The following is a 27838-nucleotide window of genomic DNA, read 5'->3' as shown; positions in this document are numbered from 1 at the left end:
CGGCTGATTCACGAGACAAGTGGGAATAATTTTATATCCCATAAAGTAATACAAGAAGACCCCAACTCAGCAGTTTTTTCTCGAACGTACGTGCAGTAATACAGGTACAGTACAGAACAGCAGTGGGCCCATCATGAAGTACCCAAGTGTTTTGACTTTGATTGTGTATGCTGCCCTGTTGTTGTGCATAGGCCTCTTTGAGGCATGGGTGTTCACAAGACTAGAGAGGATCAAGATCGTACGAACACATCTCTTCATTTTCATCGAATTGCTAACTATAGTAAGTGTACGATACATCATGAAACGACTCAACACAGTCATCAAAACTAATAGCATCATTGCGTTTGGTTTTGTTTTCAAGATTGTTGTTTTGGCCGTTCTGTTGACGTCCCTGATCACCATGGTGTTTGTGGTACTCCCTGTCTCCAGTAATCCCCACATACTCTCGCTAATAAGCACTTACTGTCTAGGGGCCGTCGTATTTCTAACCACCTGCCTGGCCATTTCCGACATGATGTCTTTCGTTTTTCGTCAATTCTCCAAGTTACGAGGAAACACTAGAAGTTCTCCAATGGATAGAAGTGAAATCAAGATCCGTACATTACTCGCTCTAATCTGTGCACTGGTGTTAATTTTGTATGGTGCAATTGGAGCAAGTGGCATAAATATAGTTCGTTTGAACGTTCCCATTAAAGGACTGAACAGTAAGCTTAACGGGACAACAATTGTACAACTCAGTGATATACATTTAGGGGCGTTCACTGGGAAGAGAGTGATGGAGAGAATTGTTGACAAAGTGAACACCCTAAATCCGGACATTGTGGTCATCACCGGTGACCTTGCCGACTCTAACTTCCAGGCTCTCAAAGAAGCAGCCAGTCCACTAAAGAAGATATTATCAAGAAAAGGAGTCTTCTATTCAACTGGTATGATCTATGATCTATAATGACGGTATCAACCTTAGATTCAGGTTTGATTTATAACTGTATTTAGAGTTTCTTTCATCATTGCTACCCAAAGTCGTAGCATTGTAGATGTAGATCTACAGGTTGAATTGTTGATAGATAAACTAGAACCCCTTCATAGCATTTCGGGAAAAATTTTGGCTGCTTTGTACAGAAACTGTTCATTTGGGACCGGGTGCCTGGCCTTTATATCACAATTGACTTTTTTCAGGGGTAGTTGCATGTTAAGAGAGGTATGGACTGTACAATAAGTAATTACAGTGGAACCTTCATAAAATGGACACCATTGGGGAACAGCCTTTTGGCCGTTATAGAGAGGTGGTTCGTTGAGAAGTTTTAATTGCCATCCACATGTATTTTAGCTTTAATTGCTAACTGCTTCTCTAGCTCATACAAGAATTGAAAAGGCTGTAGGGACGAGCTACAGTTAGGTTTTCATGATTGTGCAAAATAATGGTATCTCAGCAATAATTTTCTACTATTTCTGGGTGTGGCTGTCTATTCTGGGAGGTTATTTTCTATTACTAAAGGGGGTAGAAAGCTACTCATTCTACGGAGTAGAGAGGTGGCCGTTCCTGAGAGGTTGCTTTTCATTGAAGTTAGTAGTTTCAATCCGGACCTGAGTTCTTGGCCATTTTATAGCGTGTGGTTACTCTTCGTTCCATATAATGATAATTGGCTTTTGTTCCTTAGGGAACCACGAGTATTACACTGGAGATGTGGATAACTGGATCAAATTCATACCTCAATTTAATGTGACGCCTCTCATGAACAAAAGAGTGTGTTTGTACAGATCACGTGACCTCGGGACAGAGTCATGTGACAGAGGATTGTATCTGGCTGGTCTTGAGGACATTGAAACCAGAAAAATGAGGTGAGACATACCTTTCGTTTACATTTTCGTACGAACGAGCCATTTAAATAGTTTGTAGTTTTAATTGTTGTGCAGCTACAGCTCGGATAGTGACGTTAAATCAATTGCGGTAATTTTCGTATGATTCTTCAATACGAACATTTCCATCATACAAAAATAACTTACTATACGGTATCAACTATGTTGTAGTCTTTTGCTTATACAAATTAACAGACGAGTTTTCTGATTCAGTTTCAAAAAGAATTGATACACCGTACAATGCAGCTCTGTTGTGCGAATTACTACTGCTTTTAAGTCGGAATCCCCCATTTTGGAAGAGACCTTGAGCTATATATAGCTTCACATAATTACATTCTTTATCAATACTGTAGAACTAATTTGCACTGTCGATTATCTGTTCCAATATGAAGCCACATGCATACGTCCACTCTTTCCTGCATGCAGGTATGGCTCTCATAGTATGGACCTCCACACTGCGCTCTCCGGTCGAAAGGAGGGGGTACCAACCATTGTACTGGCCCATCAGCCTTGGGCAGCGGTAGAAGCTATCATGTGGAACGATGTACGACTAGTACTCTCAGGACACACCCATGGAGGACAGATATTTCCGGCAATTCCGTTTATATATTTGTACAATCCATTTTTTGTTGGTCTGTATGAACCACGACCAAGTGTGTTTGTGCATGTGAGTCCTGGAACTGTTTATTACATGTTACCATTCAGACATTATTATAGGCCAGAGATTACCGAAATAACATTGATTAGTAGTTAGTTGTTGTACCATTCTAATAGATGTGTTGTACAAATCAATTTTTATTAATGTGAGTTCTATACGATAAGCTAACTGTGGTACAGGGTTTAATTTGCAGAATCTTTGCATTATCCACAAAAAGCGTTAGTACTATTCTACAAACAGTGGATCAACTTGGCAACACTTTGATAAGACAGTCCAAGCAGCCTGATCTGTCGGATGCACTATTCTCCATCTTATCCTAATGCTTTTTTTCGTGTAAGCCATTTGCTTTTGAATTTTGCTTCCTAAAGCAGAATTGGCATTTCACTACAATGTGTGACACCACAATGTGTAAAACATTGATGTCCATATAAGGAACGCTCTACACCAACTGTGACACGCCGTCGATCACTATATCTGTGACTCTGTAAGTTTTATGGACTGTATACATGTATATGGTATAAGGATTCACTGTTATTGTTAGCATGGGCATAAATTATTAGAAGCATGCGTTCGCTGTAATGAGCTTGGTGTTGATCCTAGACTGCATGCCACATCATGGTCATCAATGCATGCACAGAGCACTATCACCATATTCTGTGAAGACGCTGAAATGTCTTTCTTTTCTCGAGAAACCAAAGCTTAGCACCGGCCACCTTATCGTAATTGTAAAGCAGCCTGCATGTAGATTCTTAAGGCCGGTAATCCCGGTATACACTGATCACATAATAAGTGCGGTATACATTATTAGAGCTATCAGGTGTCATACAGGATTTTGATGTAGATGGCCATGGGGGTAGATGGCCTGGGGAAAATACGGCATGCTTTTGAAAAGTAACCAGCTACGTAAAAAAAAGGTCAACCATTATTTTGTTAGTATGTAACATTGCCAGCTATGGACACTCAGTCATACACAACTAGTAGCCAAATTTTAGGGGGGGGGAGGAATTGGAGCGAGAGGGGGACATCCTCCCTTTTCCCCTATATGCATGACACCCTGTATAGTGTTTGTTAATAGACTCTATAGCATTACATTCCCTATAGCTAGCTTGTTTTATCAGGGTATAAGTTCAAAAGTTATATATAAGAACTTACTAGAAGGGTGGTACGTACGAACCCAACAAATTAACCCTGGATCCGCCTCTGCAGGACAAGAGATCTGCTTGCTAGGGGAAAGACACAAGAGCTGTGCGCTCATTAGAAAAACCTTGTATTCTACTGCACACACAACACATACAAACAAACAAAAAATACAAAACTTGGTATAGACCACATGCAAATCAAAGTTCAAATAGCACCAATAATCATTGCGGTTTTGGGGCATTGTGTTGTGGGTAGTTCTCAGCATTAACAAATCTGTCCGGCAGTTCAATATCTTCCACCATTTCTTTCTTTTTTTTACAACAACAGACACAATATCTCTTGTACCTTGTGTACACACTGTAAGCAATGAACACTACGAAACATCCCTGGGGTACAGTTGCTAGAAAAAGGGACGCATACGCAAGGAAGATATGCTCAAAATACACGTATAGACTAAAAAATCCAAATACTAAAGCCAATAAAAAGATGAGCAGAGATTCGATCACATTGTCAATAGCCTTCTTGTAGGGGCGACCCAGAGAAACAAACATGGCGAGAGAGAATAGAAGAAGTGAGTACATTGAAGGCAACAAAAATCTATCGGTTCTCGAAACAGCTAAAAACATCACTCGTGATAAAATCAGAAGAACGGGGTACAAAATCGTAAGATACTGCCAATTAAAACAAGAGCCTTTACTAGTACCGTCTTTATAACTAGAGGTGAAGTCATCGAAAAATGCTTTCGAGTATAGAAAGATTTGAGATCGACAACAACGCTTCAAGCAAAGCTTCATGCACTTTAGTGGATAGGAACTAACCAGTGCGATAACAGTGATGGTAATAATGGAGAAAACAAGAGACAGAAAGAGCAGACCAGGATCAGGGTAAGGAGAGGACGGATCTACCCATAACGACCTTTCCACTTCGCCATCAGCTACACAAAGATTGAATACTTCGGAGACATCAAAACTCGTAGAAATAATAGAAATAATGTTAGACAATGAGAATAAACAGAAATTGGCGATAACATTCACAATTGAGCTCTTGCAGTCACACGTTTGCTTTGTGGAGATGAAACATCTACGAAACGGCTTCCAGAGAATTACCACAGGCTTAAAGTTTCGCTCATGAAGCATATAGAGTACGAGTGTCAAAGCAATGAGAAACAAGGGGTAAACTGCCACAAAGTATTGGAGGTACACCAAATCGATGTTTTTGAAAGACGTACTAACACAGAAAGGTGGCAATACAGACACAAAGTTAAGACTCCAGATGCCGTTAAGAAACTGAACTGTATAGAAACAAACTTTACCAACTACATTCAGGTTATTCCTAGCTATTATAACACTTTGTGTAGACATTATCCAAAAGAAAATTTGACTAAAGAACACGAAACCCCTGAAAGGAGCTTTAGCAAAGGAGACCTGCCACACCAAGTTGATCAAGTAGAAGATGGTGATAGGTCCAAATTGAAGCAAGAAGAACAGCACCCACCACCCAGCAGTGTTATCAGAGCACTCGGCACAGACGTATTCCAATGATAATGGAGCCACACCAAATCCTTCCTTACAATGATGACACAGAATGCCTTCTCTGTTGAGGGGATCACAAAACACAGTATCTAGTTCATGATCGGACAAACTTGACGGTAACTCCACATTATAGTCAGACACATTCGGGTAATTGTATGGACATTCACCAACAGACACGGTATCATTATCGATGCTCATACAGTTAGAGATATCAATGTAGGCTATGTTAGTGTCACAGGAAAAGAAGTAAGGGAGGTCAGTCCTGCACACACACTCTGAGCCCATTGCTTGCATCCATGGAGGGCAGTTCAGTTGATTACAGTAGTCAGTAGTATTTTCATTTAAGCTAGACACGTAACTTAATGAAATTACAATCAGCAGGAAAGCAGCAACAGCCATTGGCTTATAGTCTATATGAATGTACTAGCTACACACTCAACACTTGGAGCGACTGTTCTTATATCATTATACCATATTTGAGAATGTATACACTACAATAACATCAGTGTTCTTTATTTGTACATCAATTGTGCAGCTCTTACGAAATCTCACGAGGTGACTAGAACATTCTCCTGCTGATGTATTTGTACAATGTTAAATTATACAGTATGTAGTACGTATGCATGACTGTATACCTTTACTTATAATTATACATAGTTTATATTGGAGTGCAAACACAATTTTGGATTGAATTGCACTTCTAGTCTATATATATTTTTCATGGGGCTAGTCTACAACAAGATTATTATGTAACTTCGTGTAGACCTTATCCAAAAATTATCGAATATCATATCCTCCCATGTGTAGCACGTATTGTTGGAATCGATAGCTCCATGGAAACAAATAAAATGCTGAACAAATTGGGAATAATTATAACAACGGGAGCCCGGACAAGAGATGGATTAATTGCTAATTACCCCGTGGCAGTGCACAGTGCGCAAGCAGGGGTAGAGCTGCTAGAATGCATACTCACGCTTTAGCAAATGCCACACCCATAATCCTATTAGTGAAGTGTGCACCTATTAATTTTTACCGTATAGCGGGTAATTTTCGGGGGTCAAAATATTCGTGGTCGCACGAAAATTACCTGCTATACTGTAATCGTGAGACCGATACAGTGGGTGGATTTTAAACATGCAACCGGCAACCTGGCAACCCATACAAATGAAGGTACATCCAGACCTTGCAATCCGAACGATATAGGGCCAATAAAAAGAGGAGCAGAGATTCGATCTCTATAAATTTCTTGTAGGGGCTGACTAGAGACACAAACATGGCGAGAGAGAGTAAAAGAAGTGAGTACATTGGAGGCTTCAAATATCTCTATTCGTTCACAATCACTCGACGACTTGTGGGATACATGACCACAAATTACAACAAGAATCTTCGGTAACCAGCCACAAAAAGCATCAGTGCATGAGTGCACATGTGTATACCGTATATAGCTGGTTATTTTCGAGGCACGGCATTTTCGAGGTTTTCGAGGATTGACCCAGAAACACGAACATTTAGTGCCTCGAAAAATTGGTTTAAACCCGGTATTGAAACCTCTCTACTGTAGGGAGTGTGGTCATTTGAACTGCTCTCCTCGAAAAAAATCCTTAGTAACGAAAGTAAGTGTTATTAAAGTGTGATCATTTTTAAACTACAGCAGTTTGTTTTTTTACAGGTAGCTAACCTGTCATGGCAACACATGCATGCAGTACACAGTTCTCTCTGCATGTTACAGTAGCTAGTAAATTCTCAGTAAAATTTTTAGCAAAATCCTGGATCTGCCCTTGTCCAGTATAATTATGTAAATTCTCTCATAGTTATTTCCAATTGTTCAGCTGCGTTAATTTGTATATCCATTCCGTGTTCTAAATTTTTATCCATTCTAAAAGTATGTGCTACACATGGGGGGGGGGGGGGGGTGATTTGAATAATGTCTACAAAGTTACAGTAGAAATAATAGTTATACTGCTAGAAATACTTTTTGTAGCCAACCAAAAAAGCCCAGAGGAGGTCCGACATGTGTGCACAAATCACTACAAGTTCAGTGCATTGATGTCATTGCGGTCATGTGATAATGTCCAGGCCAAATGCACTGAACTTGTAGTGATTCGTGCACGCATGTCGGACTCCTTTGGAAAAAGCCCTAAAATGTAGGCAACTGTAACATGACATGGCATATATAGTAGGAGATTGTTCTAGTCCAAACATACAGCACAAATATAGAACAAAGATGCCACTATAGTGTGGACTACACTTTCAGTGTATACAATACTTCATTGTCAATTGGTATCAAATATGGACTATGAGTAAGAGCAGCTGCTCCAAAGTGCATGCATGTTCAGTTCGTATAGCTAGATCTAGTACATTCATAAGCTGCTAATGGCTGTTGCTGCTATTTTGCTGGTTTTGATTTCTTCAAGTTGTGTGTCTAGCTTGAATGAAAACACTATTGAATACTGTAACCTGCAACTGAACTGCCCTCCATGGATGCAAGCAATGGGCTCAGAGTGTGTGTGCAGATCTGACCTCCCTTACTTCTTCTCTTGTGACAATCAAACTACTTTTCTCGATATCTCAAACTGTTTGAGCATTGATCATAATGACAGCGTGTCTGTTGGTGCATGTCCATACAATTACCCGAATGTGTCTGACTATGCTGTGGAGTTACCGTCAAGTTTGTCCGATCATGATCTAGATACTGTGTTTTGTTATCCCCTCAAAAGAAAAGGAATTCTGTGTCATCGATGTATGGAAGGATTTGGTGTGGCTCCATTGTCGTTGGAATACGTCTGTGCTGAGTGCCCTGATAACACTGCTGGGTGGTGGGTGCTGTTCTTCTTGCTTCAATTTGGACCTGTCACCATCTTCTACTTGATCAACTTGGTGTGGCAGGTCTCCTTTGCTAAAGCTCCTTTCAGGTGTTTCGTGTTTTTTAGTCAAATTGTATTTTGGATAATGTCTACACAAAGTGTTATAATAGCTAGAAATAACCTGAGTGTAGTTGGTCAGTTTTGTTTCTATGCTGTTGAGTTGCTTAACGGTATCTGGAGTCTTAACTTTGTGTCTGTATTGCCACCTTTCTGCGTCAGTACATCTTTCACTAATATCCATTTTGTGTACCTCCAATACTTGGTGTCAGTCTACCCCTTGTTTCTCATTGCTTTGACACTTGTACTCTATATGCTTCATGAGCGAAACTTTAAGCCCGTGGTAATCTTCTGGAAGCCATTTCGTAGATGTTTCATCTCCACAAGGGAGTTATGGGACCACAAGAGCTCAATTGTGAATGTATTCGTCAATTTCTGCTTATTTTCACTATCTAACATTATTTCTATTGTTTCTACAAGTTTTACTGTTTCCAAAGTATTCAATCTTTGTGCAGCTGGCGAAGTGGAAACGTCGCTACGAGTAGATCCGTCCTCTCCTTACCCTGATCCTGGTCTGCTCGTTCTGTCTCTTGTGTTCTCCATTATTACCATCACTGTTATCGCACTGGTTGGTTGCTATCCACTGAAGTGCATGAAGCTTTGCTTGAAGCGTTGTTGTCGAACTCAAATCTTCCTCTACTTCAAAGCATTTTTCGATGACTTTACCTCCACTTATAAAGACGGTACTACTGAAGGCTCTCGTTGTAATTTTCAGTATCTTGTGGTCATGTACCCCATTCTGCTAATTTTATCACGGGTGATCTTTTTGTTAGTTTCGAGATCCCATAGATTTTTGTTGACCTCATTGTCCACATTTCTTCTTTTCTCTCTCGCCATGTTTGTGGCTGTAGCTCGTCCTTACAAGAAAGTTATTGACAATGTGATTGAATCTCTGCTCATCTTTTTATTGGCCCTATCGTTCGGATTTCATAGTCTGTACCTCCACTTTAGTAGCATCTTGCTTGCGAGTGCATCCCTTTTTCTAGTCTCTGTACCCCAAGGATGTTTTGCAGTGTTCATTGTTTACAGTGTGTACAAAAGGTACAAGAGATATTGTGGTTGTTGTTGTAATGAAAAGAAAGCAACGATGGAAGATAACGAGTTGCCGGACAGATTTGTTAATGCTGAGAACTACCCACAATACAATTCCCCAAAAACCTCAATAAGCAAGTAACACCAATGTTGTTGAAGTGTTTTGTTTCCAAGTTTCAATAATGTAGCCCTAACTCTTTAATTTGGTGTATATAATTATTACGTGTGTAATAGAAGAACCTTCTTAGCCCTTGAATGCATGCATTACGATTGTTTATTATTTTGTCTAATTAAACTTCTCAGTCTTTATAATTAGCGAATCCATTGTAGTGGATTCTTAACTGGCCAGGATCTCTATTACACTTGCCTATTATAGCTGTCTACTTGCTATATATTTACTTCACTTCACTTTTTCATAATATAACATGTGGCTGACTAAGTCACCAGACGTGCACAAGATATGTTGTACAAATAGATAGTAAAATGATAGTCAGTGGTGACGTAATTATAATGATATACATAGCTAATCAATACACTCCCCCTGTTGAACAGGGTGCTGTTCCACACAGTCATGTATATACAGTTAATCAGTTAATTAGTTCATCATCTTCGATCAAACACTCAGTAATCCGATCTTTGGCTTGCAAAGCGGCCTTTCGAGTCAAACGTGCCCGAACAACGACATTCTTAGTTGGGCGATCGGCATTTGTAGTCGAACGTGCTCGAACAACGACGTTCTCAGTTGGGCGATCACTCACATTCGTGTGCTGTGTCTCTTGGGGATCAGTACGAACTTCTAGCGGGTATATGTGTTGGACAGGTCTCCGAATTATCTTGACCTGCCCTCCTTTGGATATCACCCTTATACGCACGCCACGAAGCTTATCATCTGAGCTTGGGATGAGCTCTTCAATTCTTCCCAATCTCCACATTCCTCGTGGGTGTCCTTCATCGTAAACTGTCACAACTTCGCCCACCTGAAGAGTATAGGTGGCTCCCCTTTGTTGGCGAGTGCGATGAAATTCTCTTAATTCTAACAGGTACTCCTGTTTCCATCGCTTCCAGAATGTATCCAGCGTTCTAGCGAGATGACTCGCTCTTCGGGTGAGGTTCTCAGGAGAATAGTCCTCATCGTGAGTCTCATGCTCTGTGGCATCTGGGAGAGAGAGGATCCTATATCCGACCAGTAGGTGAGATGGTGTCAGGGCCTCTGTAACATCATCAGAGTAAATGTAAGTAAGGGGTCTTGAATTTAGCACCCCTTCCACCTCTGTCACAAGAGTTAGTAGCTCATCAAAGGTCAGACAGGTTTTTCCTATGGATTTTCTTAGGCATCGTTTTGCAGACTTTATCATGCGTTTGAAAGCTCCACCCCACCAAGGGGCCTTCTCAAGATTAAATTGCCCTTGCACATGTACAGTACTGAAGAATTTCTTCACTTCTGGTCGTTCACATATGCTCGATATCGAAACTGATGCCACCTTAAATGTTTTTGCGTTCTCAAAAATCATTATAGCTGGCGTTCCTCGTCTAGCTGTGAAACGTCTAAAACTTCTTATGAAGGTCTCCGCTGTCATGTCCTGGACTAGGTCGAGGTGGACAGCTCTGGTGGAATAGCACGTATATTTACTTCACTTCACTTTGTTTCACCTTTTCATAATATAACATGTGGCTGACTAAGTCACCAGACGTGAACAAGATATGTTGTACAAATAGATAGTAAAATGATAGTCAGTGGTGACGTAATTATAATGATATACATAGCTAATCAAATCAATACATCCATCTTTTGTCCCGTTGTTATAATCCGTTATTATGACTACTGGTATTATAGTTTTATTCCAGCTATAGCCTATACTTTCTATTGAGCTATAATTATATACCGTATAGAGGGTAATTTTCGCGGGGCAAAAATGGTTTTCATGATTGAAGGTCTGACCAGTGACGAGTGACCACAAATATTTTACCCACGAATGAAGCGACCTTGCCTACCTTTACCTGTAGTGCAAACTCCAACCACGAAAATACTACCCATGAAATGTCTCAAGATTAATTACTGAATCACGAATATTTTGTCCCCCGAAAAATACCCGCTATACGGTATATATATAATACATCCATTTTAACAACATGCATGCATGCAGTATATAATTATGTATACGGTGGCCCTGAGAGCTAATATAGTAGTTGACATTCGAAGTAGGTAGTTGGCTTAGCTACTTAGCTTTCAAAGTATATTTTAAAGGCCAACTACCCACTTCGAACGCTAAGTAGCTAAGCCAACTACAGTGGAACCTCTGTTAACAACCACCTCTGAATAAAGGCCAGTTGCTATATAACGGCCATGGAGGCACCCAGGTCCCAAATGAACAGTTTGTGCATAAAACAACCTCTCAACAAAGGCCACCTCTGTATAAAGGTCAAAACATTGTTCCTCAAAGGTGTCCGGGGTTCCACTGTACCTACTTCGAATGTCAACTACTAGTAGCTCTCAGGGCCACCGTAATTATGTGCTACACATGGGGGATATGCATGGAATGGACATTTCCAAGTACAAGCAAACTATATCGGATGATAGTAGAAAGTTCACAATTGTGGTGATAAGGAGTCCTTCAATACCATATTACTATACGTACACTACTATATACATATACCTGCAGCGCCTGTACAATATACTCAGACTACCTTGTATATATGTGAGCACACAGAGCCTCCTCTTGCTGGTGGTGGGCTCCTTCTTGAGCAGTCGGTTGACCAGCACAAACACTTGTTGCATGACTGCATCCTGACGTAGATCATCCTTTCCCTGTGAGGAAAAGTTATAGTGTTTAGAGCATGGGTGAACATTGCACCAAATAGGGATAATGCTACATCCAGCATATGGCAGCTATACTATATAATTAGCATTGTCAGATCGTTAATCTTTATAGCTACACAGGTTCGACACTTAACTGTAATTACGTACTGTATAATTATAATTATGTGCAATCATGTTCAACTTCTTTAATTGTATTCATAAGATTGTACTTATAATTATAGTGGTTTATAAACTGACAATATCACATGATCCTAAAAATGGCATCACCAAACGATATTCAAGCTGCTCCTACCAACAATCAAACAGCTGAACTAGACTTGGTCGAGCAGCTAGACCAAGACTACTTCTGTCCTGTGAGTTTAGAGCTACTGATTAAGCCACACCAAACGTCGTGCTGCGGCCATCACATCTCCCAGCAAGCTGCCAACAGACTTACTAGAGAACGAAAGCCATGCCCAATGTGCAAAGAAGACAACTTAGCTACTCACGAAGACAAATTCTTCACACGCAATTTTATCAACAAGCTTAAGGTTTACTGCTCCCACAAAAAGAGTGGGTGTGAGTGGACGGGGGAACTGGGGGGCCTGAACCACCACACCACTGCCTGTCCAAAACGTCCCTGGAAGTGCCAATATTGTGATTATGAATCGATCTACGAGATTGGACCAACTGACCACACCCCCAACTGTGCCAACTACCCCCTGCCTTGTCCCAACCAATGTGAGATCGGTATCCTCCCTCGCTGCCAAGCTGATAGCCACCTGCTAGAGTGCTCCCTACAACTAGTGGAGTGTGAGTTTGCTGGTGTTGGATGTGCCGTGAAAGTCCCTCGAAGAGATCTGGCGGGTCACATGACAGAGAATGCCCAACACCACCTCATGACAGCCACCCTCCTCAACTTGAGATTCACGAGAGAGCTTCACCAGAAAATGGAGGAGAAAGATCAACAGATATTAGAATTGAAACAGCAGCTGACAGAGCAAAAAACTAGCACAAACTATCTTGTAGGGCAATGTGACAATATTGCAGCTCAGCTTGATCAACAAAAAGAATACCTTGATTTCAAACTTTCAGAGACAATCACTGAAGTGCACCAAGAAGCAATAGACATCGAAGATAAACTCCAAAAACAGAGTAAAGATTTTGATAATGCAAAACATTTCATTTGCCACAAGCTTACTCTTTCCGAATTCAAGAAATGTCAGGCAAAGGGAGGTGCCGGTAGCTGGTTTAGTGAGCCTTTCTACTATCCTGGAGGGTACAGATTCAAACTAAACATTGACACTAATGGATGTGGTGAAACTGCTGGTACGCATTTGTCAGCTTATCTGTATTTGTTACGGGGTGACTATGATGATGAGCGACAATGGCCTATAAAAGTCACAGTACGCCTAACCATGCTCAACCAGCTAGGAGACAACAATCATCACACATGCAGAGATATTGTAGTCAAGTACGAGAAAGCAAGAGAAGAGTACAAGTGTATCAATAAAGAATACTACGCTCTGAATGGACTACAATCAGCGGCAAAAAAACCGGTATTTGCTCGATACTTGTACAATGATAGCATCAAGTTTAAACTAGAGCTAAAATTAACTTGAGAGGAACATGAATGTTTTACTTTTCTACTTACTCCTGTATAGTATAATATTATTTTGTTTTACTCCTGAACCACCTTGACTAGTTACCTCCTCCTCTTCCTGCCCGAGCCCATGCACACATACTGGCGTAACTGAGAATGGAAAAACGATATTCATAACGTGGGCAAACCCAGACTCGAGGTTTTAAATGAATCACATGATTCTGTACATGTGCTGTAGGCTAGATACATGCATATATAATTATATCGCTCAACATGGCACCAGAGAACTATTATGTGGCTAAACCAGATCAGTCACCACCTCATGTTGTTCAAGAACCTCCCACTAACGATCAATTGCAAGCAGCTGAACTAGACTATGACTTGGTCGAGCAGCTTGACCAAGACTACTTCTGTCCTGTGAGCTTAGAGCTACTTGTAGAGCCACACCAAACGTCCTGCTGCGGCCATCACATCTCCCAGCAAGCTGCTAACAGACTTATCAGAGAACGAAAGCCCTTGTCCAATGTGCAAGGAAGATAACTTTGCTATTCATGAGGACAAATTCTTTAAAAGAAAAGTTCGCCAACTTAAGGTTTACTGTCCCCACAAGAAGAGTGGGTGTGAGTGGACGGGGGAACTGGGGGACCTGAACCACCACACCACTGCCTGTCCAAAACGTCCCTGGAAGTGCAAGTATTGCGATCATGAATCGATCTATGAGATTGGACCAACTGACCACACCCCCAACTGTACCAACTATCCCCTGCCCTGTCCCAACCAATGTGAGATCGGTACCCTCCCTCGCTGCCAAGCTGATAGCCACCTGCTGGAGTGCCCCCTACAACTAGTGGAGTGTGAGTTTGCTGGTAATGGATGTGACGTGAAGGTCCCTCGAAAATATCTGACGGATCACATGACAGAGAATGCCCAACACCACCTCGTGACAGCCACCCTCCTCAACCTGAGACTCACGAGAGAGCTACATCAGAAAATGGAGGAGAAAGATCAACAGATTACTGAGCTGAAACAGCAAATGACAGAGCAAAAAATGAATCTTGATACCAAGCTTCAACAGCAGTTAGAAACGTCTATCCAACTATCAACATTCAATTGTCATACACACTAAGTTCAATCAATATCAGGGAGCGGGAAGTGATGGTAGCTGGCTCAGTGAAGCTTCCTACAACTATCCAGGAGGGTACAAGTTCCAACTAAACATTGACACCATTGGACATGGGGAAGCTGGGGGCACACACCTCACAGCCTTTCTCAAGCTGCTTAAAGGCAACTATGACAAACAGCTACGCTGGCCGCTAAAGCTCACGATGATACTGGATATGCTCAACCAAGAAGAAGACCATGGGCACCATTCGGTGACCAAGGTGATAGAGTTCAAAGAAGTGCCTCAATATCAAACTATCTGCTCCAATTTTTACCCCATAGCACATTTGGAAGAAACAAACTATTTAAAAAACAACGAAATAAAGTTCAGACTCTGGCTCAAAGTGATTTGACTATAAACACTGAACTCACTGTTTGTCTTGTAGAAGCAGTCCGAGTTGATGTAGAATATATAGTTACTGTGATGTCATCACACTGAGTAAAAAATGACCCTGCATAGAGTATATAATAGGAATACTGAATGAAAAAGGATTATACAATGTATAAGATAAATGACAACAACCTAATGTAATAATATATATGTACATGCATGTATTAATTAATTCGGTGATCAAGGTGACAGAGTTCAAAGAAGCGCCTAAATATAAAACTATTTGAAAGTTCTACCCCGGTCCTAGCACATTTGAAAGAAAAACTACCTAACAAACAACGGACTCAGACTTTGGCTTAAAGCTATGTAGTTGACTAACTAAACACTGAACTCACTGCTTGTCTTTTAGTAGCAGTCTGAGTTTATGTAGAATAGTTACTGTGATATCATCAGATTGAGTAAAAAATGCATCTGCATATAGAGAGTATAAATATACATGCATGTGTACATAACTTCATTCTGAATGAAAAGTGATCATACAATGTATATATAAGATAAACGACAACATTTTATACATAGCCTAATTTTTTCATCCTAAATTACAATCACCTTGTTTCCCGTTGTGTACTGGTATGGCGATACAGCCGAGGTCAGTGGGTCCTATCTTCCCCAGACAGCGAGACACCTAGCTCACAGCAATGGCCGGTGGTGGTTAATAGCCCACAAGTTAAGCAACTATTCATAATAGTTACAGAGCTACACAAGTAACTACATGTATGTATACAGACGTGTGCATGGAGATTCAATGATATGACGTGATGGTATTGTATACAGAGCTTTTGTTATGAATAACTCACCTAGGTCAATGTGAATGAACTCTGCTGTGTTCTTGTCAATCAGAATGTTCTGTACATGACGATCACCCAGACCAAGAAGGTATATATAGCTCACTGCAGTAACAAATACATTCAATAAGTGTCTTATTAAAAATTTCATGTACACAGTATTTAACCAGGAGCACCTGGTATAAGTAAGAGGAGCAGTGTACAGTAATATATATAATACAGTGTGTACAGTGTGTGGCTCACTGATGGACGAGGCTGCCACACTCCTGGTGTACGTGAGCCTCCCTCAAACCACTGAGGGGGACTGGGGAACTTCTCCATAAAGAAATGGTGGAACACAGGAACAAAGTGGCGGCAGATCTCAGAGAAGACCTTGATCTTGGATTTCCGGTCACTAGCAGCTGCCTGAAAACAAGGGTATAGACACAAGGACTGTAATATTAGGACGAGAGGGAAATCACCTACATGTATAGTACATGTACAAAAGTGGTCTACAAACAGAATTGAGTTTAAAATGGTACTGCTGCCGTAGGTACAATGGTCTGACTCACAGTAAGTTTCTTTCTGCAGTCCATTGATGACCAGTCTTTGGGTTGGTAGCAATGGTGAGTCCCCTGCTGGTGGTTTCTAGGGGGGCCAATCAGATACTGCCCCAGAGGACACGTCTCCTCACACCACTCTACAATACCCGAGCGCTGGGACAACAGGATCACCTGGAGGAAACAAAGAAAATAACCAATAATCAAAAGAGCACTTCTGCTCCATTCAACTCCAATCTATTGTCATTATACTGCTTGTACCATATACTCAGTCTACCTTGTATCAAGAGTTCATTAGGAATGAACTCTTGCTTGTATATATGTGCGGACACAGAGCCTCCTCTTGCTGGTGGTGGGCTCCTTCTTGAGCAGTCGGTTGACCAGCACAAACACTTGTTGCATGACTGCATCCTGACGTAGATCATCCTTTCCCTGTGAGTGAGTTATAGTGTTTAGAGCATGTGAACATTGCATCAAATATGGACAAATGCATTTTTAGCATAATGGCAGGAGATGTATAAGCGGCAAATTCATTGCATGGTCAGATCAGGTCCAACACTTATAGTATAGCTACATGACTGTATGTGCAGGCAAGTGTAATTGTATTCATAAGAATCTCTGACTGACAATATCACCAAACAATATTCAAGCTTGTTATGTGGCTGAACCAGATCAGTCATCACCACCTCATGTTGTTCAAGAACCTCCCACTAACAAAACAGCTGAACTAGACTATGACTTTGTCGAGCAGCCTGACCAAGACTACTTCTGTCCTGTGAGTTTTGAGCTACTTGTTGAGGCACACCAAACGTCATGCTGTGGCCATCACATCTCCCAGCAAGCTGCCAACAGACTCATAAGAGAACGAAAGCCTTGTCCAATGTGCAAAGAAGACAATTTTGCTACTCACAAGGACAAGTTTTTTAAACGCAATTGTATCAACAAGCTTAAGGTTTACTGTCTCCACAAAAAGAGTGGGTGTGAGTGGACGGGGGAACTGGGAGACCTGAACCACCACACTACCTCCTGTCTAAAACGTCCCTGGAAGTGCCAATATTGTGATCATGAATCGATCTACGAGACCGGATCAACTGACCACACCCCCAACTGTGCCAACTACCCCCTGCCTTGTCCCAACCAATGTGAGATCTGCACTGTCCCTCGCTGCCAAGCTGATAGCCACCTGCTGGAGTGCTCCCTACAACTAGTGGAGTGTGAGTTTGCTGGTACTGGATGTGACGTGAAGGTCCCTCGAAGAGATCTGGCAGGTCACATGACAGAGAATGCCCAACATCACCTCATGACAGCCACCCTCCTCAACCTGAGACTCACGAGAGAGCTACACCAAAAAATAGAGGAGAAAGATAAACAGATTGTCGAGCTGAAACAGCAGATGACTGACAAAATCGCAGCTCAGCTTGATCAGCAAAAAGAATATTTTGATACCAAACTACAAAACCAAACCGAAACTTTCGATGCAAAGTTTCAGCAACAAGCAATGAAGCTAAACATCATAGAGGCTAATCGTTCGTTTCTTAGATACTCTATCGGCTTATTCACTTGTCACAAGCTTACTCTTTCCGAATTCAAGACATTTCAGCCAGAGGAAGATGATACATGTAGTTGGTACAGTGAACCTTTCTATAACTACCCAGGAGGGTACAGATTCAAACTAAACATTGACGTTGATGAAACGGGTTTGTTGGCTTACCTCTTTTTTAAAGGGTGACTATGATGATGAGTGACAATGGCACGGCTGCTCCCCTCTTGGTGAGCTTGAGGAGGGGGCAGTTGGCGGGTAGGGGGAACGGTCCTCTCTGGTTCTTCATGGTCGAAACATCGTGGTAGGCCAGGTCCATATAGGCATATATCACACAGCTGCTCGGCAGACTGGATCAGAGCAGGGTTCCGTTTGCGAAGCTTTGTGATCAGGCCACTTGCAGCCTTCACTTTGTCCTGAGGGGAAAGGAAACACTTTCGTTAAGCATGCACGTAATAGCCACAATACATGAGTAACTGCGTGTCTTCAAGGGATGGCATAGTATCAATAGAAAATAGACGCCATCTACATCTAAGATGACACCTACTGTACTGTACTGTGCTGTAGTACTTACTGTACATACATGTACATATGATGGGCATGAAAGTAAGTAAAAATAGAGAATTATCGGTGAAGGCAAGTGGTGACAGACCTCATCCACAAAACGTCCACTCCCTTCTTTGCGACTGAGATGACTGGTTCTCCCTGAGTTCTTGCCGCTCACATGACCAGAGCTGGAGAACTTGTCGTCCTTGCTAGCATTGCTCAGAGCCAGGATACTGTACAAGCAATGGTGGGGATGGTCCAGAGCCGTCCGGTAGATGATCTGCACGAATAATAATCCAAGAAATTAGCAGTCTAGATGATAAGCTCTTGTAATTTTGGGCCCATAATAGACCGCTATATTTACTAGCAGGAGTGCATTTCCTGGTATAGTAAATAAAGCATCTTTGAACGGCCACAACTTTAATTGACGATATCACAAAAAAGTTCAGTCCCCATGAGATATCCTACCACCAATGCATGGTTAGACTCACGCCAGCTTTGAGGCAGAGGATGTAGTTGTGTAGCGCCTTCTCCAGGAAGTCTTGCTTCTCCCCCAGTAGATTGTTACCCATGGCTATCTCGTCCTCACTGCTATGAGCCTGGAGCATACGCACATGTCTAGAAAGAGAGAAGTATTGAAAGTTAAATATACAACAATATACTTACTAAATGTTACACACACACACACACACACACAAGTACTGTGGAGAATGTTAGCAAGAATATAGAGAACAGTGGAACAGTGAAGTGGCTAGCTGGAATTGGCTGGTCTTGATTTTATTACTACCCATTTGACTGTGAATGATATGCAAAAATCATTACTCATTATGATTTGTACTGATTTGCAGCTCATCTTTATAAATGTGTACATGCAGTGATCATTATCTCACAAAACTACATGTACTTGCAATATTATTGTAGAGTGGCATCAACAATAGTTGGTCTTCATTTTCCGATGTAGTTCTTGGTCCAGTGAAGTCCCTCCTCGGTTGTTGTGGCAGGAATGTACTCGCACGCCAACCACCCCTGATAACCCATATAGACTGCAGGGTATCAATGAGGAAGGGGAAATTAACTTCCCCCTTTTCATCTGGCTCGTGTCTTCCAGGCACTTGGCTTATCTGAATGTGACCTGCATAACACAATGAGGCCATTGTAACACACACATACAAGACAATAAACTAGCCAGCAAAAATGCAGTTTTGTATATGCATGCAGTCCTTAACTAAGGGGGGGGGGGTGGCAAAGAACAAGTATATAATACGTAGCTATGAATTGCTTATACCTACATACTGAAGGTTGCTCCTGAGAAACTCAGTGAGGTTGCCGTCCATTCTCTGTGCATGGAAGACGTCCTGCATGGAGTGTGGGGTGAAGCGTGTGTGTGGTTGGGGGGGGGGGGATAAATATGGTAGAACTTACAAACTCCAACTTGACATTTGGGTAGTCAACCTTCTTGAGAATATCAACAGCTATACAATGTAGTGGACATAGTAAATGATCACCAAGATATGATTAATGTATCCACATTACCCTGCTGCTGGTGTGTCAAGAAGTAGTTGGGTATCACAGAGATGGGTTCGATTAAGACTGTTATGTTATGCTGAGGAAAACAAATAAAAGTAGTCAATTTATAAAAGGCACACAAGAGTTTCACCTTTGCACACTCTTGAGCTGCATGCTTCAAGTTAGCAATGAATGTCTGCTCAGCGTTGTCACGAATAGAAGGATCAACTGCCCCAGTCAGCATATGCACCCTGGGGGCACAAACATAATCCCTGAAGCCATACATCGCATTGCTAGCAGCTATATAAGATTGCGGATAGTGGGTACGAAGGGGGGAAAGAATGGGAGATAGTGGGAAAGGAGGAGAGAGTGGGGATAGATAAAAATGTATGCTTCTCTAAAAAAATTGTGTAAAGCGTAATTGTCATGCACTTTAGACTACGTACCGTGGGCACTTGAGAGCCACTGCATACTCAATGGCAGTGCTCAGGAATGTCTTGAAATCCTCCTCTCTCCCAGGCACAGCTGCCACCCCGTACTCTCCAGGGGATCCTGTAGATGGGTGGGGGAGGTAACATAGAGTAGGTGGGCAGGGGGGTAACATAGGGTGGGTGGGCAGGGAGTGACATAGAGTAGGTGGGCAGGGGGTGACATAGGGTGGGTGGGTGGGGTAACATAGGGTGGGTGGGCAGGGAGTGACATAGGGTGGGCAGGGGGGTAACATAAGGTGGATAGGCAGGGAGTGACATAGAGTGGGTGGGCAGGGGGGTAACATAGGGTGGGTGGGCAGGGGATGACATAGAGTAGGTGGGCAGGGGGTGACATAGGGTGGGCAGGGGGGTAACATAGGGTGGGTGGGCAGGGAGTGACATAGAGTGGGTGGGCAGGGGGGTAATATAGGGTGGGTGGGCAGGGGATGACATAGAGTAGGTGGGCAGGGGGTGACATAGGGTGGGTGGGTGGGGTAACATAGAGTGGGTGGTAACCAGACAACACAACACTGGGGCTCTATATACAGGCTTGAAAACACAAATGTCGAAGGGAGGAAAGACAGTATAAATACAGAAAATCTCATTAGCAGCTAAAACAATATTAAATGTTCACAATCATCTTCCTTCTATGCAGTCAGAGTACTGCCTGACAATCATTCCTCAGGCCAACCCCTCCCCTTTTGCAATAAGCAAGTTGCAGGCTATGTTATATATCCCCCATAGCAACTGCTGAGCTCACCATTAGGTCCACACAGTCCCACAACCTCCACCCCAGCTCTCTCCTTAGCCTTCACCAGCTCCTCTTTTGAAGAAGTTGAAAGACATCAGCTCCAAACTCAACTCCCTTGAAACCTGATAATTTCACACACATAGTGATCTCATCCCTCTCAAAGATGGGCATCTCAGGTCCACTACTCACATGGTTTAAAGACTACCTAACAGGCAGGAGCCAGAGAGTTGTTCTAGAGGGATGCACTTCGGACCCAACCAGGGTAACATCAGGAGTCCCTCAAAGATCTATCTGGGCCCTCTGATGTTCAACATCTTTATGAACTCAATCACTGATGTACACCTGTCCCAAGACACAGAGCTCGCCCTGTACGCTGATGATATACTCTTATTCAAACCTATTGATAACCAAACTGATGTAAAAGACCTCCAACAGGATATCATTGATAGAATCATGACCTGGATCAGTGAGCAAGGTCTCAGCCCCAATCACTCCAAAACCCAGCTCCTTAATTCCAATCACAAGATGTAGAAGACAACCTGCCATCAACGTAACTGTTAATGGCCACACAATTTCCCCCAGCAAGTGTGTGAAGTACCTTGGTGTGTCAATCTCCAGCAATCTTACTTGGTCTGACCACATCAGGTCCGTATGCAAATTGGCCAAAAGACAACTTGGCATGATGCGTAGGCACCTCCGACATGCCCCGGCAAAATTAAGACACCAAATCTATAAGACCACTACCCTCCCCAAACTAGAGTACTGCTGTGCGATCTGGGACCCTCGGAGCTCAGTTGATAACTTGGCCCTAGAGAATGTTCAGAAGTTCGCTGGCAGGGTGATCACGGGCAAATGGAAGGAACCGTACAATATCCTACTATAGAAGAACTAAACTGGTTGCCGCTTACCATCAGAAGAAAAATACAAAAACTAAAAGTATGCTATTAATAACAATTCATGCATACCCTCCAACCTCTTCACGCCTCACCCTCACCCCGTTTCCCGCACTCCAAACCACTTTTTAAGCCATATGTAAGCACTATTGCACACAAGTCTTCCTTTTTTATAGAAGTTATTACTCACTGGAATACTTTACCTAGGTTTATTGTAGATAACATATGCAGGCAGAGGCATACAAAGTGAATCCCGATATGCCTCTATTTGAACACTCTGCTGTTCAATCCAAGATGCTGTTTATATCTATAATCTGCAGTCATGCCAACAATGTCCATCTATCGATTACCACTTGGACAGTATGAATACGCAGACCATGTCATCAACCTGCCACAAGATGTGGTGTCATTTGCACAATATCTTTCAGCAGAGTTGGATGCGTCGCTTGCCCCATGGCGCTTGCGTCACCCTAGTTTTGTATGGCAGTTTTTTATAATGGCACTCCCAGCCCGCCATGGGGGACTTGGTATAGCAAACCCGTGTGAAACAAGCCCTGGTCAGTTCACGATGAGCATGTCAATCTCAGCACCACTAGTCAGCCTGATACTTGACCAATCCGATATATACGAACCTACAATGAAGCAAGAGCAAGCCAGACTGAGGAACAATGCCAAAAAATTCCGCCGACAGATGGAAGCCAGGACAGCAAGTGAGCTAAATGAAGAACTACCAAACAATTTGAAAAAATGGTTGGAATATGCTCAGAGAAAGGTACCTCAAGCTGGATAACAGCGCTGCCTATTGCAGAGCATGGTTTCATGCTACACAAGGGAGCCTTCAGAGATGCTCTTTGCCTCAGGTACGGCTGGCGGCCTCAGAACCTACCCTCTCACTGTGTCTGTGGACTTCACTTCACAGTAGAGCATGCACTCAGCTGCTCTAGGGGAGGATTTCCAACAATAAGACATAATGAAATACGCAACATCACAGCAAATCTTATGAGCGAAGTATGTCCAGATGTGGGTATTGAACCAACCTTACAGCCTGTGACGGAAGAGCAGTTCCAACTTAGGACAACCAACCGCGAGGATGGGGCTCGCCTTGATGTTGTGGCCCTGGAGAGCTTCTGGAGCAACGATAGACAGAGTGCATTTTTTGATGTCAGGGTCTTCAACCCGTACGCACCTACCTATCGCCGCTCCACCATGGCCCAGAGCTACAGAAGAAACGAGATGGAGAAGAAGAGAGCTTATGAACAGCGTGTAAGAGAAGTCGAACATGGATCGTTTACGCCTTTGGTTTTCTCTGCTGCTGGAGATATGGGTCCGGCTGCAGATATTGTCTACAAGAAACTAGCTTTAATGCTGGCAGAGAAACATGACAAAACATACAGCACAACTCTGAATTGGATGAGGTGTAGGCTAAATTTGCCCCTCATAAGATCAGAGATTATGTGCATCAGAGGCTCTAGGAAGTCATTCACCACCACCACACCATGGAAGGCCTTAGACACTGGCACTATTGACCTAGCAACTCAAGAAGGCCGGGTGCTATCGGTCTGAAACATGTGTTTTCACCCAGGAACTTTATAAAATTATGTCACATGTTTTTGTTGTTTTTTTTGTTTTGTCTTTTGTCTTTTGTCTTCTCACTTGCAATAAGAAAAAAAAAAAAAAGTTTTTTCTATTTACCCATAGATGATACAGTACTGACGTGGATGTGAAACGGCCTAGTATCCGGAGGGGTCCACGGGAATTGTCTGAAGCTATCATCGTAACGAGCAGATTATGTTAGAAACCCTGTAACTGTCATGTTTATATAGCAACCAGAGCGTAGTAAACAGTGTTCCGTGTCTGAAAACTGGTGAAAATGACCGGCACACATTGATACTTGCAGTGGGCTTGTAGGTAAGACTAGTTTCTCTAAGCTCATGGGAGAATATCATATTTTAGCATAAATTTTCCTGTAAAAATACTTTGTGTGAGATTTTTGGCTTGGACAGTAAATATTCAGGTTACCATTCAGTAGTAATACTTGAAGTACACTGTAAACTACGAGGAGAATCTATGTTTGACAACTGTTATGAAAGTTTAAGTGCTATAGAAAGGGCTAAAGCATGAGTTAGTTGCACTTTTTGCGTGAGGTTATTTCTAAACCTGTTGAGCCTACTTTTTGCATATTTAGCTGATGAAAACCTTCGTGTATTGATGCAGCAGGAGAATCTATTAACTAAGCATACAGTAAAGTTATTGGAAAAATACAGCCTCAAGAAAAATATGTAAAATCCATGTACATGTACTGTTAAACAAAAATTAATGCTACGTTCTTATTACAACTACAATTATGATTTCTATCAATAAGTTCACACGTACATGTACATGTCATTAACTTTCCAAATTGCAGTGTTGTCTTTCGCTGAGCTAAGATATCAATTGCCAAATGTTAGCTAATTATACTATCAAGTGAAATTTATCCCAGGACCTACTCGAGTGCTACTTCTCTAGGCAACACCATCGGTGAAGACAGCATTAACGTCCAACCTCTTTTCAAGTGCCGTGTATCTACACTTGTATAGGAATTTCGAACCGGCAAGTTGGAATGTGTCTCTCTCACAGCCACTTCGTAAACGATCAAGAAACAGTTTATCGTGTACTATAAATTAATACTCTCAAGACTATTATAATAATTATTAGCATGTATACGTACACGTACGTACAGATCATCAACAATTTCACCCGTTTGCTTATCTCATGCTAGTGTTACGAGTCAGCCACACTTCTTTTGATCTACATGCATGCTACCAACATTGAGTGGCTTGCTTTTTGGATATAATTACATGGGTACAGGGGTAGATCTACTATAAAATAATAATTATAGACTATTTACTAGACTAATTATAGAATAGTTAATATCATCTTGCACTGGACTGTACTTCCTCTACTCATTCTACCTCCTCACAGTCACTACTACTGTCTTCGCTTAATACACTTGCAGCATCAATATCCTTTCTGTTAATACATAGATTCTCTTTTATCTGTCTCTGGCCAGTTCTGCCAACTCACTTACACAGCTGCTTGGTATAACCTCGATAATTTCCTCGGCGTTTATTTGGATCAAATTGCTTAATTTACGGAAACTAGTAAATTACCTCGGATATGCTCGTTACTATGATAGCTTCAAGCAGAATACCGGAATCCGGAAACGTTTCACATTCACGTCAGTACTGTATCATCTATGATTTACCTTACTACGACGTAGTCTACGTATGTAATGGTACGTACGGTACGGCCTGATAGCTGGTTTTTACACACGCGGTCCTTACCAATTTCATGTATTCCGCGTGTATTTTGCACAACTGTATGCATAGCGCATACTGACTACAAAAGCAAACAAGAAAGGCTTCGAATGAGGGATCGAGAGAGGCAAGCAAGAGACCAAGAAACAGCTGAAGAGAAAGAAGTCAGGCTAGCCAAACGTAGAAGACAGACCTAGCTATATCATTTGTTATAGTACATAATTATATCCCCTGTTCTTAAAACAGCTTTTCACAAACGTTTATGCTTATATCAGCACCTACAGTACTTTCTTTCCCAATAAGGTGCACTTTATACTCTAGACTATAGCCTAGCCTCGATCGGTTGGCTAAATATAGAATATCCTGCTGACTCATCAATAATACGACACATACACAGTATACATTGCGAGTTGCATGCCCTCTTCTCTTTATACGCTCTTGCTCATGCCAACTTTGATTGTAAGACAGGAATCAATAAAAGAACATGCAAGCATGTCATGTGTGAATGTCTGAATGAATGGATATACATTACAGTCTAATATAAGAGAAAAAAAATCCGTGTGAACAACTATAATAATTACATGTATATAGTGTGTGGAATGCGAATTCACTACACATTTTCAGTTCGTCTCACATTGTTTGTAACTATTATGGAAAGTGCTAAGTTCTACATCAGTTTCTTCAAGAACTTTTTCACCACTTAAGATATCGAGATACTCTAAAAACTCATTGTCTGAGTGTGTCTCAGTGGTCAATGTTTTCCTACAAGCACGCAGTTTCTTCACAGCTCGGAATGTAAAAACAATGGCTAAAAACATGATCGGTATATAAATGATGGCTGTAAGCAACTGCCTTTAGTAAATGTGTTGGTTACGAAAATTCTTGTAATTTTAAAACAATACCAAAACCAGTTATCAGTATTAGGTTACTAAAGAGTATATTGCAGGTGAAAGACCTAGTGTGCGAATCAGCCTAATCAGCATACTAATCGTTGCATTCTGGCGGACTGTGACGTCATACAACAATTGCATGGTATACAGTAGACTCTCGCTATTCCGGCTCTCTGAAGTACGGCCACCTCGATATACCGGCCATTTGGCTTGGCACGGAATGCTACCTCTATGTTTACTGAACAAAACTCACCCTGAAGTTAGATGGGCGTGCCCGTCCCCAGCCATAAAAATGGGGGGACGGGTTTCAGCCCTATCTAGCATTCGTTCTGCTGCAGAAAATCATGCAGCACCAATCAGATTGCAGACTGCTTACGTAATATATTTCAGCACCAATCAGATTGTATAGTTCTTACGTAATGCATTCCTTGGCTTCCCAGCCCCTCCCCTTCTCTGCAGCAAGCTGAGCTCTGTGGTTAGAGGCGCGGCTAATATTAACTATATTCATAGTTAGTACGGGAACAGCAGAACAAATGCTAGATAGGGCTGAAACCTGTCCCCCCATTTTTATGGCCGGGGACGGGCACGCCCATCTACCCTGAAGTACGGCCACTCTCTATTCCGTTTACCGGCCAGTGCTGGCTGTCCCGAATAACGTTTTTGTATTACGGCCGGATATGATGTTTTGGGTGTGGTTTAGTAAATAAAATTGGATTACACTTCAATAGAGAGCAGAATGATTCATTATCTTTCATTATCCTCGAGACAAGAACCGCAAATCAGTGATTATATTTGAGGTAAGGTCGTTTTTAAGCCGCGGCTAATTATCTGAAGTACGGCCACCTCGCTATTCCGGCCAAGCTGCATGGTCCCAAGGGTGGCCGGATTAACGAGAGTCTACTGTATTTGCGATTTACTTTGTGAAGCGCTCAAAATTGCAAAATTGCATTAATTTTATGCTCACTAGTAACACGATGTCATAGTGTTGGGGTCCCCTGGACATCATCACAATTATATAACATCAGTCAATTTACACGAGAGCGCACTGCAGTTGTCCCATTTCCTTTATTTAGCTAATTGTATATCGATCTACACTCCGCCAGGACTGGAGTGCACTCCTGACTCTGCGTACTGATTTGTGATCTTTAAACTGTTTGTTATAATTATAGTGAGTGAGATATGAAGTAGATATAATTATTTGTTCTCAAAATTATAAGTAGGACAATCATTATTCTGTATTTATTATGTTATTCTGTATGATATGGCTATAGTTTACCCATTCCAAAAGCAACATAACCATGCACCATATTCATCAGGAGCGAACTCCAGCACATGCAGCGTACACAGTAAAATACACATTAATTTTTAAATCTTGGTGTTGATATAAATTATCTCTTCTCGATCCTCTGGTCTGCTTCCTTCCTTGATAGCCCAGTAATAGCCTCGATTCCAGCCCCTCTTTCTCAATTGAGAGCGGCCTGGAATCGAGGCTAGCCCAGTAACTATGAGATTATGGTTTCTTTACACTCT

The 27838-nt window shown here is 41.9% G+C and overlaps 6 protein-coding genes and 1 pseudogene across 6 annotated transcripts; 3 read left to right on the top strand and 4 right to left on the bottom strand.

Annotated features, from left to right (window-relative positions):
* Nucleotides 1-15: 15 nt before the first annotated feature.
* LOC135335391 (transmembrane protein with metallophosphoesterase domain-like) lies at nt 16-2678 on the top strand. Its single transcript, XM_064530879.1, has 3 exons — nt 16-926; nt 1659-1839; nt 2284-2678. The coding sequence occupies exons 1-3, from the start codon at nt 134-136 to the stop codon at nt 2609-2611; spliced, it is 1302 nt and encodes a 433-aa protein (XP_064386949.1). The 5' UTR covers nt 16-133; the 3' UTR covers nt 2612-2678.
* A 1083-nt stretch (nt 2679-3761) lies between these two features.
* LOC135335385 (uncharacterized) lies at nt 3762-5656 on the bottom strand. The gene has a single exon (XM_064530871.1). It carries the CDS (start codon nt 5584-5586, stop codon nt 3877-3879), a length of 1710 nt encoding a protein of 569 aa, XP_064386941.1. The 5' UTR covers nt 5587-5656; the 3' UTR covers nt 3762-3876.
* Nucleotides 5657-9552: 3896 nt separating this feature from the next.
* LOC135335402 (uncharacterized) lies at nt 9553-11932 on the bottom strand. The gene is made up of 2 exons (XM_064530893.1): nt 11826-11932; nt 9553-10745 (listed from the first exon to the last, which is right to left on the bottom strand). The coding sequence occupies exon 2, from the start codon at nt 10715-10717 to the stop codon at nt 9728-9730; it is 990 nt and encodes a 329-aa protein (XP_064386963.1). The 5' UTR covers nt 10718-10745; nt 11826-11932; the 3' UTR covers nt 9553-9727.
* On the bottom strand, nt 11826-19134 carry LOC135335396 (uncharacterized). The gene is made up of 11 exons (XM_064530888.1): nt 18994-19134; nt 18609-18782; nt 18128-18372; nt 16694-16848; nt 16429-16590; nt 16121-16282; nt 15890-15982; nt 15642-15717; nt 15428-15503; nt 15074-15153; nt 11826-11946 (listed from the first exon to the last, which is right to left on the bottom strand). The coding sequence occupies exons 1-5, from the start codon at nt 19108-19110 to the stop codon at nt 16547-16549; spliced, it is 735 nt and encodes a 244-aa protein (XP_064386958.1). The 5' UTR covers nt 19111-19134; the 3' UTR covers nt 11826-11946; nt 15074-15153; nt 15428-15503; nt 15642-15717; nt 15890-15982; nt 16121-16282; nt 16429-16546.
* Nucleotides 12181-13629, top strand: LOC135335390 (TNF receptor-associated factor 5-like). Its single transcript, XM_064530878.1, has one exon. It carries the CDS (start codon nt 12204-12206, stop codon nt 13557-13559), a length of 1356 nt encoding a protein of 451 aa, XP_064386948.1. The 5' UTR covers nt 12181-12203; the 3' UTR covers nt 13560-13629.
* Nucleotides 16991-18092, top strand: LOC135334707 (TNF receptor-associated factor 5-like). The gene is made up of 3 exons (XM_064529984.1): nt 16991-17006; nt 17067-18035; nt 18082-18092. Exons 1-3 carry the CDS (start codon nt 16991-16993, stop codon nt 18090-18092), a joined length of 996 nt encoding a protein of 331 aa, XP_064386054.1.
* A 244-nt stretch (nt 19135-19378) lies between the features above and the next one.
* Nucleotides 19379-21400, bottom strand: LOC135335207 (putative hydroxypyruvate isomerase; annotated as a pseudogene).
* Nucleotides 21401-27838: the final 6438 nt, after the last annotated feature.

This window comes from Halichondria panicea, chromosome 4 (assembly GCF_963675165.1).
Source record: "Halichondria panicea chromosome 4, odHalPani1.1, whole genome shotgun sequence".
In the NCBI taxonomy this organism is placed as follows: domain Eukaryota; kingdom Metazoa; phylum Porifera; class Demospongiae; order Suberitida; family Halichondriidae; genus Halichondria; species Halichondria panicea.
Note: the sequence above shows the minus strand (reverse complement) of the source record. Positions and strands in the feature narration are given on the sequence as shown.

Bases quoted from the DNA above. Each gene is read 5' to 3' on its own strand.
- LOC135335391 (XM_064530879.1), top strand. From the start codon at position 134: ATGAAGTACCCAAGTGTTTTGACTTTGATTGTGTATGCTGCCCTGTTG. The intron at 927-1,658 runs GTATGATCTATG...TTTGTTCCTTAG, and splicing joins AGGAGTCTTCTATTCAACTG to GGAACCACGAGTATTACACT. The intron at 1,840-2,283 runs GTGAGACATACC...TCCTGCATGCAG, and splicing joins ATTGAAACCAGAAAAATGAG to GTATGGCTCTCATAGTATGG.
- LOC135335385 (XM_064530871.1), bottom strand. From the start codon at position 5,586: ATGGCTGTTGCTGCTTTCCTGCTGATTGTAATTTCATTAAGTTACGTG.
- LOC135335402 (XM_064530893.1), bottom strand. From the start codon at position 10,717: ATGACAGCGGAGACCTTCATAAGAAGTTTTAGACGTTTCACAGCTAGA.
- LOC135335390 (XM_064530878.1), top strand. From the start codon at position 12,204: ATGATCCTAAAAATGGCATCACCAAACGATATTCAAGCTGCTCCTACC.
- LOC135335396 (XM_064530888.1), bottom strand. From the start codon at position 19,110: ATGCTCCAGGCTCATAGCAGTGAGGACGAGATAGCCATGGGTAACAAT. The intron at 16,849-18,127 runs GTAAGCCAACAA...ACTCACTCACAG, and splicing joins AGTCACCCTTTAAAAAAGAG to GGAAAGGATGATCTACGTCA. The intron at 16,591-16,693 runs GTAGACTGAGTA...TGTTTCCTCCAG, and splicing joins TAATGAACTCTTGATACAAG to GTGATCCTGTTGTCCCAGCG.